The sequence below is a fragment of the Apus apus genome, chromosome 2, assembly GCF_020740795.1.
Source record: "Apus apus isolate bApuApu2 chromosome 2, bApuApu2.pri.cur, whole genome shotgun sequence".
Classification (NCBI taxonomy): domain Eukaryota; kingdom Metazoa; phylum Chordata; class Aves; order Apodiformes; family Apodidae; genus Apus; species Apus apus.
The window spans coordinates 135,671,188-135,693,258 of NC_067283.1; the positions used below are offsets into that span (position 1 = coordinate 135,671,188).

The 22,071-nt window shown below is 40.2% G+C and overlaps 1 protein-coding gene across 1 annotated transcript in view; it reads left to right on the plus strand.

The window, feature by feature from the left end:
- The first annotated feature begins 4,313 nt into the window (after positions 1-4,313).
- Positions 4,314-22,071, plus strand: part of GRHL2 (grainyhead like transcription factor 2) — a 58,055-nt gene continuing 40,297 nt past the window's right edge. The window contains exons 1-6 of the mRNA XM_051610299.1: positions 4,314-4,318; positions 6,355-6,544; positions 9,251-9,318; positions 10,878-11,262; positions 14,654-14,706; positions 18,192-18,348. Of these exons, the coding sequence (XP_051466259.1) occupies positions 4,314-4,318; positions 6,355-6,544; positions 9,251-9,318; positions 10,878-11,262; positions 14,654-14,706; positions 18,192-18,348 (858 nt within the window). The remainder of the gene's footprint in view (positions 4,319-6,354; positions 6,545-9,250; positions 9,319-10,877; positions 11,263-14,653; positions 14,707-18,191; positions 18,349-22,071) is intronic.

Below are 22,071 nucleotides of genomic sequence, written 5' to 3' on the forward strand. Positions count from 1 at the left end.
AACTAGTCTGTTTTGCCATTTGCTGTTTCTGCTCTCAAGGTATTATTTTACTTCCCCTCAGAGTGTTTTGTAAAGGTAAAATAATTTATTTTAATAATTTAACATGTGTAATCTTGTTCAGATTTGTCTTGTGCTTAAAAAGAATAATTGTCCCTAAATTGCAGGAGTCCCAAACCTGCATTCATTAGCAGGCAAAATTACTCAGCCTCTTTAATGTATTTTTTTTTTTTTTTTCCCCTTGGTATGGACTGCTGGCTGGGCCAGAGGGCATCTTCTAGTTTTCTGGTGGTCTAAATGCTTTGATTTTCCTTCACTCTCAAATAATTTGAATATTTATATGCTTACTGGATTGAGCGAAGTGCATTTTTGAGACCTGTTCATGCTTCTGGGAATGATGTGATTGTCAGCTGTGAAAGACAAAATACCAAGACACATGGGCCATAATTTTCCTGTTCATTAAACATTTATACTCCTTTGTAGTTTTAACAGAGCACTATTGTCTAATTGAAACAACAATGTTGCTGACTTTTTAATTACAGTTTTGGCAAAAAATCCTGAGGAGTCTAAACTATCTTTTAGACTAAATAAATCAAAAACTTGCGATGAGTCACAGGTGGGGTTTTGTTGGTTTTGGTTTTTGTTGTTGTTGTTTTCTTTTTTTTTTTTTTTGAATTTGATTACTAGGCAAAGCAGTATGCTGAAGGTAGTGAATTTGGGCTAACCTCAGAATTTTTAAGAAGTTTGAAGCACAAAGTCTAGCTTTGATTTATACTTCCTTGTATAATGAGCGCAGACCAAAAAATATGATCTGGTATCTAAAGTTTGTTAACTTACCCAGCTTCTGTGTGATCTGTCCTTAACTGCCTCTGAAGTGGTCATAGTAGTTCAGTTTGTGCCTGGGAATTCATATGTATGTACATTACTTGTAAGACAAATTGTATGCACATCTGTTCTAAGTCTGTTTTATGACAGCCTTATAGCTGAACTGAGAATTGTGAAAATGTAAACTAAATTTAAAAAGGGCTTTAGAGCTACTGAAACACTTGTAAATGATCACACTCTGCCCTCCTTAGCTATGCCAAAACTGAACTGGGATTATTGGCTCTTTTTCTAGCTCTTGGATTTGGCTGGAGCATGCTTCTACACATTGTGTCACATCAAATGAAACGCGGGTGTTCTTGATGTTCCTGGTTTCTTAATTTGCACTGGAGGAAAGACTAAACAGGCAGGTGTTCTTCCCATAGCACTGAGTCACAGCATACTTCAGCTGGGTCTCTGATATGGTCTATAAAGTGATCAGAAACCAGGGATGCTACATGGTGTGTGATGTATGTCTGCATGCAAAGTAAAAATGTAGCCACTTTGGCTAGCATCTTGTGTTAGAGTTTGTATTTCTTCCATGGTTTCCTGATTGCAGACAGTTGCCCTGTGCACTTTTTAACCATCTAACGAAAAAGGGATCTAGTGATAAATATCCTATGGCCTTGATGTACTGGGCTGGGAGCCAGGATGTCATGGTGCTAGAAGTTCTGTGTGCTTTATAACAGCTGCATCTACCAAAGCCTCTCATCTCCTGTTGAGATGGGACAGTTTGCAGAGGATGCTGCACAGGTGCGCTTGGCAGTCTTGTCTCACAGGCATAGGAACAGGCAGGCTCAGGCCTGGGCTGAAACCTGGAAACAGATTTTTCCCATTCTCCTGCTGCTTCATACACACATTGCTTCCTGTGTTCCCATCCAGCATCTAGCCTTTGCAGGGAGGGGGAAGCCCTAATGCATGATCATGAGCAGAGAAGTCTGCAGGGATATTAATGGAGCATCTTGTTTCTTAAGCACTAGTACCAACTGGATCAGAATGCATATGATGGAGGAGAGTAGGGTGCAGCATGGCTGCATTGGTTTGCTTTACGTTCTGTGGTAAATTTAGCAGAAGTTGAGGACTGCATGAACTTTGCAAGCTCAACAGAAAGTTCTTGAGTGTCAAAATGGGCTGAGAGAGACTGGCAGGCAGGAAATCTTGTTTCTGAATAAAAAGCAATCTTGGATCACAAAGCTGCCATTGTGAATGTGTGAAAGGACGTTTCTTATTCTGTGTAAACTCATTCACGAATTGCATTTAGTTGGGTTACAATTTGACTGTAGTAGGATTTTATTGCCTTAAATGCTGGCTGTTGAATGTTCATTATCTGTGATTTGAAGAAGAGCTTGAAAGGCCAGCCCTTTCCATTCAGCTAACTTGTTGACATTAGGTATAAAGTGTCTCTCCTGCTTATGTTGTACTGCAGTAACTGAAGTGAAGTAAATGCACTTTTAGACATCTCCATTTATGGACTGCACTTGCATAGGATATTACAAAATTCCAGTCTTCATTTTAAATAACTTCAAAAAGATCAGTTTACCAGATGCAGAAACCACCATAACTGGTATAAATCTGGAAAACACATATATCTTTTCTGAAGGGGGAAGCACACAAATCCGGTAAAATGGTACAAACAATAAAATCTCTACTAAACAGCTCTGGGGAGGGAATTTTTTTTTTTTTTTTTGCAAAATAAAGCCCGTTTGAAATTTAGTCTTAACACTCAAGTGTCAGGTCAATCTAGCTCTTAAGCTAGACCATTCATCAGAAAATACTTTTCATCATCACACACCTATGAATTAATCTGCGTAACAACCTAGTACTGTTTAACATGAAGCAACTGAAACATTTTGCATTTGTTAGGGTTCAACTTGATAGTTTGAAAAGTAATGTGGCCTGTTTAGGCACAAAGTATCCTCAATTGTTACACTGTATCTCCACGGTAAAATGGTGATGTGCTTTCAAGTTGTCCAGACTTGTCTCTCCTAGCTGCGTTCTGTTAGCACGGACTACCCTGACTGTTGTGTAGAGGGGCAGTGGGCTAGCCCGAGGGAGGAATGGGCACAGTCAGGGTTGGGCATGTTTTCCACTTCTTGGCAGGCTACTTTAGAAGATGTGCCCGGGGCTACAGCAGGTATTTGCTGATATTGCAGACCAGGTTAAATGGGATTGTGTCACTTGCAATCTTGGCCTATCTTCCGTCCTTAGGGTGGTTCTCTGTGAATGTGGTCACTGATGGATTTGCAGCTTTTGATAAGATTCGTAGGTGTGTTGCTAATTGCAGGCTTCAACTGAGACTTTTCACAGGTGGGACATTCAGAGCAGCTCTCTCCAGTGGGAATGCTGTTGTGTTTCTCATAGTTGTCAGCCTTTGTCTTCCCCATGGTCCAGGTGCCACCAGTCACTCTCCTCCAAGCAGCTGCCTGCTGTCATCAGTTACAGAGCTGGAACCAGCTTGGGGTGCCTTAGCCTGGAAAGGTGTCTGATGGGTCCAGGAGAGCCTACCTGTGCAGAGCCTCTCTCAGGAGATTGTTTTTTTTGGCATATACTAAAATACAAAATATCTGTCTCTTCTGGTTACAGGGGACTTTGCTACCCATTCTGTCACATTTGGTTGAAATTGTCCAGGAGGTTCAGCAGTCTTGGAAAAGGAAAGGGCATGTGTGTGTGCACACAAGCCTAATTTCTTAAGAGAAATCCTTTCTCTCATCCCAATTACCTTAATTAGTAGAGAAGATTTCTTAAAGTAAGCACAGTTGCTTTGGCTGACTGCTTTGCATATAATCTTTGAAATGATTGACTACGTTAAATCATGATAATTAGGTCTGACCATTAACCTCCCACAGAGCTGATTACCGGGACAGGGGTGATGAGGAAGTTTTTTATTTTTCTTAGTGCTATTGTTTCAGTCTGTTTGCAGAGTAAACACAATGAGTGTGTCGGTTGATTATGCTGCAGACCATCTCTCAAGCCAGAGGAGATGGATATCTGGTTTTTAAATGTGAAAACCTGGGTTTCAGAGAAAACATGCTCTGGGAAGATTCTGAGGAGGCTGTGGGTCTGTGCACCTGTGCCTTTCCAGCCATCTCAACTGTTTACTTACTAAGTTTCTAGAACACTTATACCTCTACTTTGGCTTCTCCCCAACGCAATTGTTTACAGCACCTCTGAGGGACAGCACTCTCTTAATTGCTTTAAGATTGTCTTGACTTAAGTTAGAGCAGCAGAGACTGGCTCCTCCCTTACAGCATTTCTGCAGACAAGCACAGCCCAACTCTTGAAAGGTGTGTTTTTAAAGGGTTTCTTGCAGACTGCCTGTAGTGCTCATAAATCAGTTATGACTATCGCATGGCTACGAGTGCTCCGAGTAACAAAAGGCAGTTATTGATGAAAGGGAAGATTGCTGCAGGAAGGAGAGTCAGTGGTATTTTGTGCATTGCAAAGGGTAGCCGCCCATGCGGTGAAACCAGCCCAGGGTTTAGCTGAAGGGGAGCTTTGTTGAGGAAAGGAGAATCCTTGCCTGGAATAATTGCCTCTGAGCCAGGGGGAGTTGGCTACTCCAGAGTGGGAACGGGCCCCCAGCTACCTTTGGCACAAACAGCAGGGCTGTTGCAAATCTGATTTGAGTTGCTAACAATAAGGTATTGAAAAAGCAAGCGGTCCTAGCAGTTCTCTCTGTCTTTCCTCTGGATCCTGATTTATGCTTCAGCTTGCACTTGCCTGAAGCAAACATGTAACAACAGAAATGTACACGTGGAAACAAGAAGGACAGAACTCTCAAGAAGAGACAGCAAAAGGCCAAGAAGAAAGACCCTCGGAAAATAAAGGAATCTTCTAAAAATCCAGATATTTTACTTGAAAGGAAAAAAAAAAAAAATCTGAACTGTTGTTGTTGGCTGTATGTTGTGATACAAAGCAAAGTTACAAGATGGTCTCTTCCCCCACAAAGCTCATAAAACTGTGCTCTGTGTACCAGATGGATTATTTTGTTTTTCATTAAATAAAGAAACTTGTAAACAGTGCTCTGTACCATAGAGATCTTAATCTCCACCCCCCTCCCCCCCTTCCTTAAACACTGGAGCACACACTTTGCAGGTTGTGCTCAGGCAATGGCCGAGCCCTGGGCGAAGCCCCGGAGGTCACTGCGGCTGAGGGGCCAGGCAAGACGCCCCCTCGTGTCCGAGAGCCTTTACCTCCTGGGTTCAGTTGTGCTTTTATCAATCCTAGTTCTGGAATCAAATCAAAGGCTTGGTTGCACAGTGTTTGAATGACCCTCTGTGCAACAGCGGCAGTTAGTTGGCTTGGGCCTGTGGAGCTGGCACCACTGCGGGTAGGGAACAACAGAAAAAGGAGGCTGAGTAATGAATAGGTTTTAGGTAGAAGTTAGCAAGAAATGTTTTATGAAGGTCACTGGGAATAACTGCTAGTTTTGCCAGTTAAGTCAGTACATGCCATTATTTCGTATCTTTGCAGCTTTCAAGTTTGTAAGGTGTGTTAAAAGTTTCACTGTGATCCTTGTAACTTGAGCCACCATTCTTGACAGTGCTCTTGCAACAGGTACTAAGCAGAACACCCCTCCCTCCGCTATTCCTCTGCCTAATCTGTTTGCTTACTATCTTGTGTAATAGGAATGCAAATTTTTTTTTTTTTGCCTAGCTCTTTTATATGTAAATTTATTGAACATTTTACAAAAGCTGGTACTGCTCTCTTCATCTATGTTTTCATTATGCTGGAGATTGCAGCCATAGCCTTGGTGCAGCAGCCTCTCCCATGATATGGACAGGCACTGGTCAGTTTGTACCACTTTTGGGCTGGAGGAAACTGCTCTGCTGCAAAGCCCACTTACTAATGCTCTTGTGTGTATTTGCCATGAGTCTGTAACTAGATGTGGTGAGTGATAAAGTGGGAATTGAGACCAAATGTATTGACTTCTGCTTGATCTGTTGGACCTAATGTCATGTCCTGTTACAGAAAACCTCTCTGAAATTAATGACAAATTGCATTTAAAAAATAGTTAATAGGTCAATTATAAGGTGTTCCCAGTTATTTAATACTGAACTATACCTGGTTTAGGTGAACACTAGGTTAGCATTAGGTGTTACTTCTTTTTCTTCATTCATGTTTTCTTTTTGTAATTGATTTCAGTTAAATGTATTTTTCCCTAATCAAGTATACATCTAGCCAAAAATACTGGGGCAAAATGTTCTTATATTGTTACTTCCTTTTTTCCAAACAGAGCTGTCAAAACATTTAAAACCTATCTGTATGTTAGTAAAAATACATTTGAATTATTATCACAAGACCTGCACACATTTTTTTTGGTTAAATTTGGAAGATAGCTAATACCAATAAATATTTATGTCACCAAGTTTAATACAGAGATGTTTTCTTGATGTAATCATATCAGTTTCATTGAGCTATGTGATGTTCTTTAACATGCCTTGTGAATAAAGCAATCGCTTCTGGATCACCATTTTATTCTTCCTGTCTATGCAGTAACAAGCGACTTGTGGCCTTAGGGTCAAATGACACTTCATTCAACACCAGACGAGCCTACACCAGCGAGGATGAAGCCTGGAAGTCATATTTGGAGAATCCCCTTACAGCAGCTACCAAGGCTATGATGAGCATAAATGGTGATGAGGACAGTGCTGCTGCTCTTGGCCTATTGTATGACTATTATAAAGTAGGTAACTCCATTGTTACTCCTCCCTGCTGCACTAGGAGGGGAACTGCTCGCTCTATGAAACATCGAAAGAGCCAGTTTTTAAAGACAGAAGTCATTGCATCTTGTTTTTTCTCTGATACTTTCATCAAACACCCTTTCTGTTTTAGGAAGCCTATCTGAGACTGTTTTGATGTGTTTAGTTCTGAAGAAAAAATACAAAATCAGAATTTCCAAATGAAATTTGCAACCATCTTTTCTCTTTGAGTGCTGCATTCTTCCTCTTCCCTTGAAAGATAGTTGGATGAATAAGCCCCCTTTTTATTTGTACTTGAATATTTGCAGTATTCTTTGAAAAAAGAGGAGGAAGCCTTGTCCACGTGTAGGTTTGTCTGCTTTTCTGTTTCATTCCACACATGCTTTAGTTAGGTCTTTAACTGGAGTTTGTCTCATCTGACAGTTTCCCGTATTATTTTTATTTCTATAATGATGGCAGTAGCCTGTATACAAACATACAGTGAGGGCTGGCCCTTGCACTCTACATAGAAGGGTGGAAGACAGAAACAGAGCTGGACACAGAGACATCTAAGTCAATTTACAGGGAAAGCAGTGATACACAATTTCAGTTTATGTCAGTTTCTAAGCCCAGGGCTTTGGCTTTACCTATAGTTTTGATCACATCTTTTTTTTTTTTTTCCTTTTTTTGGTCTTTTTTTTATATATATATTTTATAGTGTTAAAATAGAGCTATATTTGAGTTTTGTGCTGAAATCAGAGGAGTGTCCTACAGGGTGCATCTCTGTGTAATGCAAAAATTTCAATCTGAAATCCAGGCTGACCCCTTTCTACTCTGCAAACAGAAAATTGTTCATTTCAGTTAAACTGTCTCAGTACTCCTGAAACCACCTATGCCTGCATTGGACAGATTATCTGTGAAAGCCAGTAGAACAATGCCAGCTCCCCTCATAATTAATAAAGGAGTAGCAGAATGGAAGTTTGCTTTTAGTATTTATTAGGAAATGCTTTTAGATAATGGGATGCTCATTATAGTTGATTGTATGCGAGTTACTATATACTAACCTTATGGTTAAATATTGCTTTATTTCCTTTACTGATTGTATTTCAAGAGATGTTCCTTGCTTTTGTGTGGTGTTGTCAGTAGAGAAAAGCTTTTTCCCATGAGAAAGAAGGGTCCTTTTCTCTACTTGACAGTTGCCACAGTGCCAGTCTGTGAAGTAAATGCACATTTGTAAAATTCAGGTGTGTGTGAGCATCTGGAGTTTTGGCTTCTGTCTTGGTAAGACCTTTGTATATAGCAGTTAATTAATTGCTGGATTTTAAAAATAACAATAGTGAACCTTCTCCTTCTCAAAACTTTGTTCTAAAAGAGATGTCTGTTCCTTATTCCAGGCAGTTGCAAAAGACTTGGGGTTCAGATGGGATAAGCTGTATTAATTTCAAAGCCATTTCCAGCATTCAATCATAACTATTTCCGGCTTAATCTGGGAGAAAAAGTATAAATCTTGTTGATGTTCTCAAACAGAAATTTAAAACCTCACTTAAGCCTCTGTGCTGTAATGTGCAAATGTAGAGGAGGACTTCCAGTGCACAAGACTTTGGAATTGCCCTTACTTATCTTCTGACTCATTTGATCTGACATGCTGGGTAATTTTTTTGAAGTACTTTTTCCGGTCAATAGGAGTTATTTGAAATGTTGGATTTTTTTTTTTTTCCTCTTTTCCTTTTTCTTGTAGTGATATTTACCTAAACAAAGACCCTCCTTCAGAGATAAATATATGATCTTAACAAGGCAATCAGCATCTGCAAACTGTGGCTTGAATCCCCCCTTCTAAAATTTAGGAAAGATTTTTTTAACTGACAAGATGCTTAATAGAGGGAGAGAGGCTGTCCAGAAGAGAAGGAAAGGCTGTGGCTACTGCACTCTGACTGCTGCTGTCTTGCAGATATAGCTGATGGTAACCTGGGCTACTGTAGTGCACTGTACTATGGTTTTTCATCTAAACTCAGATAATTTCCCGATATTTCCTTACAGTATTTAAAGGTAAAAGGCACAACTTTAGCCCATTCTTGGGTCTATTCTTGCTCTTTAATCCTGAGTTAACTGCTGTGACTAAGTGGATATAGCTTCTTTTATAAGAGAGAATTTAGAATATCTAGTTCTCAAATTGCTAGTTCAGTGAGAAAAGAAAAATACAGTCATGGCAGCATCTTGTTCTGGGTATGAGTCCTGCACCCTCTAGACTGTCCTATCACGGAAGGACTTAGCTGGTGCTTGTGGTTTAATTCAACCCCCTTTTTCCTGTGAGCTAAAAGCGTCTCCATGCAGGCTCATCAAAGCATCATGTCTTCCTTCTCATCTTTTATTATTCAGTGGAAAGTGTATGTGTGTGTTTGGGAATATAAGCTTTGATTTTGAAACAGCTTGACCTAGCTCGATATTTCAAATATAAGGGCATATAGAAGAGTGCTTTGCTCTGGATCTGTGTGTCCCAGAGCTAGAGGAGAAAACAATCCCTACATTTGTTTCCTTTTTGAAATTATCTTTCTGTTCACAATCTGTCTCCCAAAGGTAAACAGCTCTTGGCATCTGTGAACTAGACAGCACTGATGTGGTTACATTTTTCTAGTTGTTGCAGTAGAGCAGTCTGAGGCTGCAAATACGTGACAGTTGCATTTACCTGACCCTATGCCTGGTGTTGTTCTCAGGTTCCCAGAGATAAAAGGCTGTTGTCTGTTAACAAAGTGAGTGATAATCAAGAAGACCAAGATAAAAGGTACAGTATTATCCAAAATCATACACCCAGCTACTAACAGTGTTGATCAATTGTGAGCTGAAGGATCTGTGATAGCCTGAGGGTCTATGGTTGTCTTCCAAAAGATAAAAGAAGAAAAACTGTTTTGGGAAGCAAACTTTACTCCTTTTTACTTTTAATTTATTAGAAAAATTGAACAGTATTTTTAACGTACAATTTGCAAAGTAGCAGAAAGTTTCATTATTTATTTGCATTTTGTTAATTTTTTGTTGTTTTGTTTTGCAGCTACTGAGATTAGTAAAATCAGATTTATTCACAGTTGGCTGTTGGCTGTTTTTCTTTCAATTTTCTTCTTCTGGAGCAAAACGTGTAGTTTGGCCTCAGTAATCTGGTTTATACAATTTTATTTAACTTAACTTTGGATCTGATCAGAAACAAATAAAATCATTAGCTCAAAATGTTTTTCTTGCTCCTCTCATATTTCAGCCTACTTTTGTAGCCTAAAAGCAACTTGAAGAGTCACTGACTACTGCTTTTGTTAAGACTTGTAGACTGGAGAGAGTGTATATTTATTAGAAAGAACTAAGTTTTTACATATAGGAAGGTACTTTCATGTAAAATTATAGTGGAGAGAAGCTACCCAGGGTTTATTGTAGTGCAGCTGATTTGAGACAGCCATAGACAGTCTCCACTAGCATGTGAGGTGAAAGTTTAAATGGATAGTAGTATAAATTCACTGTTTCAAAACAGAATATGAAACTTCTTTTTTGAGGGACAGTTGTTACTCTGCAAATGCCAGAGAAATTCCTAAGTTGAGTGTGATGGATAAAACTGGCCTCCAGTAGAAAGCCAAGACAGAGGAACTGTAATGTCAGAACACATCTCCTGGCTTGAAAACAAAACTGTGTTACACCTACTAAAAGTTTTATGAGTTAACAGCTTTATGTCAGTGGAACTAGTATCAGCAATCAGATTGCTTTCAACAGCAACTGTGGGTAGATGTGGGAATGCTGCTAGAGGTTACCTTGCAGCCCCTATGGTTACTGATCTACTCTGATACAATGGGATTCCTGGGCTTGCTTGTTCAGAAGAGCTTTGGAACCAGAGTTACACAAGCAGGAGTTGCCTGTCAACAGCCTGAAAGAACATGCATCAGCATATGAATTTTGCTGTTGATTTTCTGCCCGTTTCATATGCAAATTGCCCACTGAGTAATCCATACCTCACCTTACTCTTTATGCTTATTTTGTGCCTAAGGACCTTTGCACTGGTGGATTGCTTCTGAATCCAAATTGCAAGACAAAGCAAAAGCAGCACTGGATATTCAGAATTTATTGTGACAAGTCATACTAATTATAGGTCAAATGTATTTTCTTTCCATAGCTGTTGAAGAGCTCTGGACCTCCATGCTTGCCTCATGATGTCTTTTGCCTAGTATTTGTTAATGCACTACTACTTATGGAAGTGGCTTATCAGAGTTGAAAGACCTCCTTGCCTGCCATCTGAAAACGTTAAGCTTTATAAGGAGGAGATTTACTTTATCAGGACAGTTCATAACACTTTTTGGTTTTGTCTCACAGAAATTGTCTTAATAGCACGGAAGCTCAGAGTAATTTAAGTGGGGGAGAGAACCGCGTGCAAGTCCTGAAGACGGTGCCAGTTAACCTCTCCTTGAACCAGGATCCTCTGGAGTCATCCAAAAGGGAATACAACACAAGTGTATCTGGGAGCTCGACACCCATCACAGGGACTGGAGTGACTGTGGTTAAAGCAGAGGAGTTCACCCCTGTTTTTATGACCCCACAAGCACACTATGCCAGAGGAGAAAATGAGGAGCACCGAGGAGTTATCTTTGAACCATACGAAGTGTCCAACATTGCTCCCCACACAAACTATCTCAAGGATGACCAGCGTAGTACTCCAGACAGTACGTACAGTGACACCTTCAAAGATGGAGGAACAGAAGTAAGTTGGTCACCTCAAATTGGCATCTTAAGAACTCAATAAAACACTGTAAACAAGATAAGGAGATTTTAGCTTGTAAACAAGATAAGGAGAATTGAGCTGCCCACGAGAGACATTAAAAGAACAGTGATGCTTTTTTCAAGAAGTTAATCTCAGCTTCTCCCCTTGTTCCTCTCACTCTGTGGTCTGGTTATAGGGGAGCATCATGAGGTGTTTCAGAAGATAGTTTTAAAGCTGTTTGCTGGAAACTCTGAGGATAATAGATACTGATCTTCTGTCTTCTGAGATATTGTGTCAAGTAGAGGACAGTTGCCATTCTGAAATAAGATGTTACTGTTAACAAGATCTGCCTTTAGACCTATTCTTAACAGTAAGAAATAGCAGCCACCTTGTAATTAAGAAATTTTTAGTGTTCTCCTGAAAGGGCAAGAGAGCTGTGTCAGCCTCTGCTGCTGCATAAACCCAAGTAATTTATTCAGAAGCTATCTGTTGCACAAGCTCTGCTCTGCAACATGGACAAGTGAGGAAAAACTAGTAGAATGAGGTGATTAGAAGGAAATCAAGAAGTTAATGGGTAGGGAAAGCTCAGGTGCAAGTATATGTAGGAGAATGAGGGGGAATTTTATATTGTTATGCTGATGCAAAGTAATTATAAAGTCAGCTTTAATGTAGTGAGTACCCTCTGGCTGCTTTTTCCTGCTGCAGAATACAGCAAACAAGCCAGAAATATAGAAAGGTGCAGATTATTTAAAGCTAACAGTACCTCTGCAAACAATTAGGGATGTTAGGTGGTAAAACTTTCTTTGGATTTTCCCCTCCAACTCTCTGATATTGTAAATGCAACAACAGTACAGGGCAGGCTACTGCTGAGCTTCTGATTGAATATATAAGAAATGTACTGTGTGTTTGTAGGTGTATTATAGAAAAGTAAATTTTCTCCACAGTAGCATCATAGATCAGGACATCTGGAGGTGAAATCCATTTTCAGATACAGAACACATTTAGGTCAGCTAAATGAATAATTCTTGAAGAAATCTAGCTTGCCATTGAAAAATCAGTAAGATCAAACATTGGATTAGAAGCACTGCTCTCTGCATCATCCAATCACAGCATTTTAGCTATTTTTCATTGTTACCATTAAATGGCTTTTTATGGGAGTCCAGCAGCTCCATAGCCATGGCTTTCCCTGTGGTGCTGTAGCTGAGTGATCCATTAGGCCGAGCCTAATGGATCCACTAGGATCCATTCTGAGATGCACTGCTGGGAGCTGCCCAGTCAGTCAGCACTGTGAAAAGTGTTGTTGAACGTGCAAAGTTGTTTAATGTGGAGGTAAAAAGGGAATTTGTGTCTATATGTTGGCCTTGCATCCCAAGCTCCATGTTATGGTAATTTTGTTACAAGGGTGATCTTTTGTTATGCATTTTTAAAAATGATTGGTTAATAACAAGTTATTATACTTGTCATCTAGGCTCTCTTTGCATTCTGTGAAGAAGAGGAAGCTCAGACCTGATTGCCAAAAATAGGTGGAAAGTTTTGTCAGGTGTACTCATTCTCCCTCTTCACCTCCCCTAATAACTATACAGGGAGACAGAAAAGGTTCCCATATGTGAGGTGTGTGCCACTGTTTAGTGGCCTTCCAACCCCAAATGTTTGCACTCGTGGCGTGGGGGTAGGGAGAGCTTTTCCCACCCTGCTGCAGCCTCGCTCAGCACTTGGTCTGTCCCTTCTTTTTTTCTCAAGTACCCAAATCCCGGGTTGTGCTTCACCCCTGCAGCACCCTGACTGCTTCTCCAGCCATGTGCTGCCGTGTAGGGCCAGCTGTATGAGGCTGTATGGAGCAGGTGTGGGGAGAGCATAAGGTAAAATGTCAAAATATACTAAAAGAGAAACCTGAGCTAAATTAGTGTTTAAAGTAGGAATACAGTTGTTTTTACTAGTTTTCCTGTTCACTGGGTTTGGCTACAGTAGATTTGCTCTGATGCCTGCTTGATTTCAAACAAATTATGAGTACATATTTAGAAATTGTTTCATAACATTTACTGAATGGCTTAGTTCTGTTATTCTGAAGGGGAGCACTGAGCTTTTATAGATCCCTGTGGTAGTGGAGGCCTTGGTCAATCACTTGCTGTGTTTTTCAGATACAATTTAAAAAATTATATAAGTACACCTTTCTCATCTCTGACATTAATTTAGATTTAGCTGGGATTAATTCTTTAGACCTTTGTGGTATAGAGTTTTTGAGGATAGGAAAGTAAATGGGATGTTTTTGACAATCAACCTCTAGTCTTCATATAAAATTTGAGAACCATGTTAATGTGGGACCATCTTTATTGTAATACCCTTCAGATGTTTGACTTCTTCGAGTGTTTAGCTTATCTATTCTACTGCTCAAAGATCCTCAGGAAATATTCCTTACCAGTACATAATAACTTTACACTTCACTAGTATCTAACTGGATATTTGCTGTGGCACAGTTATGCATAAGGTAAAATTAAAAACTGTTTTCAAAATGGCTTGACTAGACACTTGTGGAAACAAAACAGCTTTTAATTGTTAACTGGTGATCACAGAAGAAATCTTGGAGATTAAATGGTCCATCAGTCAGAGAAACATCAACAAAAAACACATTTCAGGTAGAAGACAAGCCAAGAAGCAGCAGCAAGGCTTATACAGTAGAGTATGAATGGGTTTGTTCTCTCAGGTAGACTGGGTTCAACTCCTTGCATAATCTGTGCAAAAAGACTTAATGTTTTCAGAATTCCACCTCTTGATGTAATTTTTTTTTTTAATAGATGCATTTTAATTTTGTAAAGAGTGACTGTAGGTCTCCTTTTATATGATAAAGTGTACATTTTACTCAAGCAGAATCTCATATTAAAGGTAAAATACTTTCTTAGTTTGCATCACCACTCCTATTCAAAATAAGCTGTATAGCAATCTAACTTTTTTATCATTTCATTGTAGGCCTTAAGGACAACTTACCACACACATTTGTAAATAAAGCAAAACAAATGAAAAAGTGAAATCTCTAGAAAAGCTATTATTTAATTTGAAAATATTTATATTTGAGATGTGGTACATTTCTTAGAGACTTATTTTAGAATATATTAATGTGTAGGCTAGGAGTTTAATAAGAGAGAAGGTGTTTTTGAACTAAATTCCTGTAGTTCAATAAGGTTTTGAAAACTCTAAAAGCTTGAAATAAATGAATTATCTCTGTTAGTTCTAGTGTAAAAACCATGTAGGGTCCACTCCAGTTTTTAAGGATTTTGAGTTGTAACTGGTTGATGATTTCTTTTGAGGGGTCCTTAAACAGACATAAATCTTGCTTTTGTTGGTATTTTATTTCTGTGGTATCGAACTATATTTAATTGTTGTTTTTATTTTTCAGAAGTATCGTAGTGTGTCAGTGGGGGCTGAGGAATATATTTATGAACAAACAAGGTATGGTGTAAGCTTTGAAATGTGTTGACTGGCATCACGTAGGATTGTAGTGAGGGGAGGCAGCCTGTGTCCACCCTGGGGCACCGGCAGGCCTCCCTTGATGCTGCCCAGGAGCACTCTCCCCTTCTCCTTCTCCTTACACGTTGTCTTTCAAATCTGACCAGTTTATGTCTTCATCTGTTATCTTCCCCAGCATTATTTTAAGTTAGTAACTCCTTTGAAGCCCCCAGAGGTATGCAACATTTGTGTGTTAAGAGAGGTTTCCCAGGAAGCATAGCTTTGACAGGTGTGTCACGGAAAGTCGTCCCCACCTTTCAGGATGACAGGATGCACAAGTCACATGTCCAGGATGGTTGAACTGGCTCCACTAACCTTATGGAATTCCCATGGTTGTTTTTTCCCTTCTGTTTTTTGGAGTTACTCCTAGTAGGTTTTGTGGGAAACACTGTGGCTTTTTACACTGCTTGTTGTATTACATCATGTTTACCTATAACATAATATAAATGAAGTATCTATTACAACCATGTAAAAACTCCTAAGAATTAAAAAAAGCTTTAAAAAAAGTTTCAAAAACTGATGTTTGAAATTAAGTTTCCTCCCTGCTAAGCACAGAAAAATGCATGCATAGAATAGGTAAACACTGTAGAGTGACTTAACTGATAAAGACTGTGATCAGTAAAATTTCTAAGCTGATGCTTCATTTCAAGCTTGTGAATAGTTCTGTTTATATCTGAGTCCTCACTCTCACTTTAGAAAAAGGAACATGCCTACATGTTTTTCCTGGAGTAGGCATATAACTGCTTCTGTAGTGGAGGTTCCTTACAGCTTGATCTTTTTTTCTGGAGTATATTAAAACAATCATTAACTACAGTAAGCTCAAATTGAGTCATTATATAGGTAGTGCATATGAAACAGATATTTAGTACAGACTGCTCATGTACTACACTGGATATTTATAAAATTGAATCCTGAAGCATTGGCATTGTTAACAATTCTCAGACATTAAGTCTTTTCATGCTATGGCCCATGTTCATGTTGGAATAAGACCTCCAAATGCACATTAAGAAAAATGAGATGCATCTTTCCTGGAAGTTACCTGGAAGCAATAGGTGCTCAGATATAAAGGCTTCAGGTTGAAAAAAGAAGTGATTAATATGAAACTAATTAGAAGCCTGATAGAAGATCCCTTAACAGCTACACAGGGCTTTAGTTAAGACTCCTGATGAGATTCAGAATAGTATTAGAATCATTTGAGTGGCCTCAGTAAGTTTTAAGGTGAATAGTAATCCTCCTGCTATAGGACATGCTTTGATTGCCAGCTGGGAAAAGGAAGAAAATTCCCAAATGGTACCACAGAGAGACTGCAAAACAGGCCATGTGCTGTGTGTCTGGGATTTACATTTTTTTGACATCTTTCTGAAACACAGAATGCCAGGAAACAGAAGACCAGACTGTGGCAGACTGTAGGCAGCTCTGTGAAAACACTCTGTGCCTGTCTTTGGTTCATCCTAAGCCCTTCTCAGCACCCATCCTCGTTAGGCTTTCTGTCTGTCTGGTGGCATGTTTTGAGGTGCATCTCCCAGGACACTCGGCCTGCTTTGGTATGTGTTGTGCAACAGTCTTGCAGCAAGTAACCTGCAGTCCCTTTGTGTGACACTAACTCTGGGGAAGCACCAACACTGTAACGAATGGCCAATCCACAGGACAAGCAGGTGCAGCGGGGTTGGTCCTGGGTCCACAGCACCAGCGGTTCTGCACTTCCAGTCCACTCAGGGCCATTCCCATTGCCAGTGTCAACAGAGCTTCTGCTTCCCTTGTGCACAAGACAGAGGGACTGTGGCAGTGCTCCCCACGGTGGGTGGCAGTGGAGGGAACTGCAGTCCCCTTTGTGCTGCCTTGCAGCTGTGCTGCCTTACAGCTGTGTGCAAGAGCCTTCCTGTTGGCAGCAGCTGCATTGTTGGGAAGTGCTGGTACTGGGTTCTTTTGGTCAGATAGGTATAGGTTTATATTTGCTTTTTACCTTAATTTTGCTTTGATTTGTAAATTTTAAGCAACTGGAAAATGACTGGATTTCCATTTATAAGGTAGAATAATCAGAAACACTTAAAAATTGTAGTGATAGTAAACTAAATAATTTATACTGAGCTGTCTGAAGCTTCTTTGATTGGAAAGACAATTAATCAGGTTATTTTTTCTTCTTCAAGATGGGGTTTAAATGTTATTCCTGCATTTTATTCATTATTTTTTTTTTTTAATTCCCATTGGTTAGTTGAAAATGGTTTTGTCTTCCTCTTACTTCCATATCACTATGTCAGCGTTAAGGTGATCCAGAGTATTTGCTTGAAGTAGAAAGTTAAGGATACACTGTTGTTATAGACCAACATTTTTGTCCTTCTGGTTCTACTCCAGCACTGCCCAAGTACTTTGCTGAATTAGGGACCTTTGTGAAAATGCTTCCCTTGCATCTCAAATTTGTGAGGACATCCTGCAAGTGACTCCTTGCTCCTGTGGTAGCCAAATGCAGTTTGAAGAGAAGATTTATTCTGAAAGGTTAACATTATTTTTCATTTAAGAGAGTGTGAGGAGTGGCAGGCATCATTTTTATTGGATTATTGTTTAAGCCTGCTGTTGGAGGAGGCAGCTGGAAGAGACTGTGAGAATTGTGCTCAGCTAACAGGTCTCTAGTTAATGGAGTTTGAACTTTTCATTGTTTGAGAACTGCTTTAAAGGTGGAAAGTTCTGTGAAGGAGCATCTTTTCTAAAATCTGACTTCTGAGACAAGAGCAAACTCTTTCTGTATTTTTTGTCTTTTTCTAAGTGAAGTTACTTGATTGCAGATACAACTAAATATAGGTACTTTGTTCTGTCTGACTGATTTTGAAAAGAAGGCTTGTAAAAACCTTGATTGCACATTGTCTTTAGAAAAATAAATGTACTGTCCCTTCTGGTTGTATTCCTTCCCTGTGCTGAAAGCAGCAACTGGACTTTCCGTTCTCCATGTCCATCTTTTGCAACAAGTTTGGGTTTTTTTTTTGTTGTGGTGTTGTTTGTTCTTTTTTGGTTGTTGGTTGTTTTTTTGGTTTGTGTTTTGTTTTTTTAACTTACCTTTCTGTGACACTTCTAAGTTTAAATGTCTGTGGAGGTAGCTGATTTCCTGCAAATCATACTGGATGTCTTCTTGATATGTGACACACTCGCAGTGAGGTACATAGTCTTGTACTTCATAATGATTCTTTTCAGAGAAAGTAAAGATGTAATCTTTGCTCCAAGAGACTTACAGTCCATAGTTTTACACTTGATTGCCAGGTCTGATGAACCTGAAACAAGAATTGCATTTTTAAATACCTGGGTGACCTTTTGCTGGAATTTTATTATTGGCTTCTTATGCCTTGCTTATGCGATACAGGTAGAACATAAGAAAAGGGGACAGAGAAAAGGTGAAAGTGATATGGATTTTGTTGATGTTTCTCTCCCTGTCATTTCAGCAGCACTTTTCAGTATACACTAGAAGCTACCAAATCTCTGCGTCAAAAGCAAGGAGAGGGGCCCATGACCTACTTGAACAAAGGACAGTTCTACGCCATCACCCTGAGCGAGACGGGTGACAACAAATGTTTCCGGCATCCCATCAGCAAAGTCAGGGTATAGTCCAATTTCTTTCCTAGATGGGAATGGAGCTCTGCAGATAAATGTAGTTGTGGTTGGTTAGGTTTTAATCATACTGTTTTTTTTGTGGGAGTGGACAGAGCAAACTTCATCTTACGGCCAAAAAGTGGGGGAGTAGTATTGATGGTCTCAAATATTTTGGGGTCCATTTTTTTCAAAGTGTGATCTTATGGGTAAATTACATACGTATCAGTCTCAGTTTATGTTTTGGCAAAATGGTAATTGCACAGATATTGCACTTGACATTTAATCATTGCCATGATTAAAGAAAAAAATTAGTAACTCCTACATCTACTGTGTAAGATCGTCTTCACTCACTCCTGCCCTTCAGCAGCTGGTTTCCAATGCTTTTCAGATAAAATATAAAGAGTTGAAGCTATCCTTTATGATATATATATGATATAAATTATTTAAAATTTAAGTGTGAGCTTTCACTTGATATTCACTCAGAAGTATGACAAAATGAATGATTTGCATCTTGGATTCCATGGGAAGAACTGGTTCTTGAGTATTCAGCAGCGTCTGAAATGCTTCCTGAAATCAGGACTCCTGATTTCTCTGGTAGTGTTTTTGAGTAAGCAAATCCTAACCCAGTAACCTTGGAATGAACAATAAGCCTCAGAGTTGCTGCCCTGCAAGTTTCACCCTGTAGCTGGAAGGGCTGCATATGTATGAGGCTGCAAAAGTCTTTCCATTCAAATAAATAAAATTGTTGTGACTTTAGTTGAAGGAACCGATGAAAGTCAATGTGAGCAGTGAAGCAGACAACAATCTATATATTTTAATCATACAGGATGTTTAGAGACACTCTTCCTAAAAGAGAGGTGATGATTTGTAAACCTGAATAGCAGTTAATTTTTAGCCTCGTTTCCTAAGGTCATGAGGCTGATGATGGCATTTCATTGTTGGTTGAAGCTGATGTAAGACTTCTCTATGGTGTAAGGGTGTCTCTTCCTGCCAGCCACTCATTCCTTCCCACTTTGTGGTGCCAGCTCTAGCACCTGTACAGCTGAAACAGGAGTCATGAGCTCACTGGTCTGGCTGAAAACCAGTCCTGATAAGTCTCGTTCACTGCACGGCCACGTGAGTTTTGAAGCTGGGGCAGCAGAAGGGTCGAAATTATAAAGGAGAGATGAGACCATTTATTTTGGAGGATGTACAGTTTACAGAAGATTGTGAAACCACACGGAACTGTCATGATCATATTCTGTTTGCCAGGCCCCCAGCCAAGCATCTGTTGAATTTCTTGCCAATTCCACCCAAACCTGAGAAAGAGCAGGAGGTTTTGAAGGTATTAAACCTCTACAAGTTCCATGTAAGTGGTTCACAGAGGAAAAAGATGAATGCTGTCCTTGGGGACAAGCTACAGCCTGCACTACCAGTTCTGGTTAGCGCAACAGCTGGCCAGCCAGGATGCATACTCATAACTCAGGATTCACCCCTAGCATGTACTGCCTTGTGCCCATGCAGTAGCTACACTTGGAAGACACAGTGATGCTGTTTGGCTTTTTATAGGTGGAATGGAGACAGTCACAGAGCACGTGAAGTGTTACAGTGCTGACTCTGTGGAGGGACGTAGATTGTGAACCAATTGTGATCTAGCTCCTTGGCTTATGAAACAGCTTGATGGTATTTTTTATGAGCTTGGTGACTCAGGGTTAAAGGAAGAATGAGAACAAAAGAGTATACGTAAAAGTTGGGGTTTTTTTTGTTCACTGTGATTTCTTTTCACTTCAGTTCACCTACCATGAACATGCTTTCATTGTTTGGTGTTTTTTGTTTTGCTTGCCTACAGCAGGACTTCTTAAAAAGCCTTTATGTGAAGTTTTGCATAAAGTTTCAATGTTTCCTTTGAATCACACAATTTAACAAAGGGAATTCAGAACTTGAACTGAAAAGCTCAGCAGAACTCAGTAAATAGTCATGCTGTTTGTCATTAGATACATGTATGCAGGAGTCCTGCTACGGAGAAGGGTATTTGGACTATGTGTGGTAAAACTAAAAATGTCCTGCCTTTAGCCAGCGAGCCTGAGCTCCATAATAACACATCCCTTTGTGGTGTAATGTCATCTTCCAGAGTGACAAGGAATCTGATCTCCAGCACTTGGGCTGGCCACTCCTGGTGGTGGGGTGGTCCTCTATGTTAGGGATAGATATGAATGCCTAGAACTTAATGATGTGAATGAAAGTGTTGAGTGTTTATGGGCAAGGATCAAGGGGGAAGGCCATTAAGGCAGACATCACAGTGGGAGTTTGTTAGTAGACCCCCCCAACCGAGATGTAGAGGCTGATTAAATATTCTATAAGCAGCTGGCAGAGGTCTCATGATTGTCAGCCTTTGTTTTCGTGGAGGACTTAAACTTCCCAGATGTCTGCTTGAAATATAACACAGCAGAGAGGGAACAGTTCCAGAGGTCCCTGGAATGTGTTGAAGATAACTTCCTGACATAGCTGGTGAGGGAGCCAACTAGGGAAAGTGCCCTGCTGGACCTGCTGCTTGTTAACAGAGGGAGTGGGGTGTGTAAAGGTTGGAGGTTGTCTTGGGCAGAGTGATCATGAAATGACAGAGTTTTCAATTCTTGGAGAAGTAAGGGGGGAGCCAGCAGAATTGCCACCTTGGACTTCTGGAAGGCAGACTTTAGCCTATTTTGGAGCATGATTGAGAGTGTCCCTTGGGAGACAGTCCAGAAGGGTAAAGAAGCCCAGGAAGGCTGGTCATACTTCAAGAAGGAGCTCCTAAAGGCACAGGAGCAGGCCATTCCCAGGTCCTGAAAGACGAGACGTGAGGAAGAAGACCAGCCTGGCTGGACAGGGAGTTTTGGTTGGAACTCAGGAACAAAAGGAAAGTTTACAGTCTTTGGAAAAGGGGATTGGCAACTTACGAAGAACACCAAGATATAGTGAAGCTATGCAGGGGGAAAATTAGAAGGGCCAAGGCCCAAGCAGAAGTCCACTCGGCCACTGTGGTTTTTTCTAGTATATCAATAGAAGAAGGAAGACTAGGGAAAAAATGTAGGCCCACTGATGAATGAGGTGGATGCCCTAGGGGTGGAAGACACAGCAGGCAGAGTTACTGAATGCTGTCTTTGCTTTGGTCTTCACTGCTAAAGCTGTTCCTTATGAATTGCAAACCCTAGAGCTAAGGGGAAAGATCTGGAGAGAAGGAGACTTTCCTTCAGTAGAGGAGGACTGGTTTAGAGACCAGTGTCCAAACTGGACATCCATAAGTCCATGGGCCCTGATGGGATGCACCCTTGAGTGCTGAGAGAACTGGCACATGTTACTGCTGGACCGTCATCGTTGAAAGGTCATGGAGAATAGAAGAGGTATCTGAGGACTGCAGTACAGCAAATATTATTCCAGTCTTCAAAAAGGGCAAGAAGGATGAGCCAGGAAACTACAGGCTGGTTAGTGTTCCTGGGAAGGTGATGGAGAATATAATTCTGGATGTCATCTCTAAACACATCGAAGAACAGAAAGTTATTTGGAGTGGTTGACATGGATCTATCCAAGGATAAATCTTGACCAACCTGCTAGCCTTCTATGATGTCATAACTGGTTGGCTGGATGAGGAAAGAGCATGAGATGTAATCTACTTTGACTTCATCAAGCTTTTGTCACTGTCTCCCATAATACCCTCATTAAGAAACTCAGAAAGTGTGGGTTGGATGGCTGCACAGTGAGGTGATTGAGAGCTGG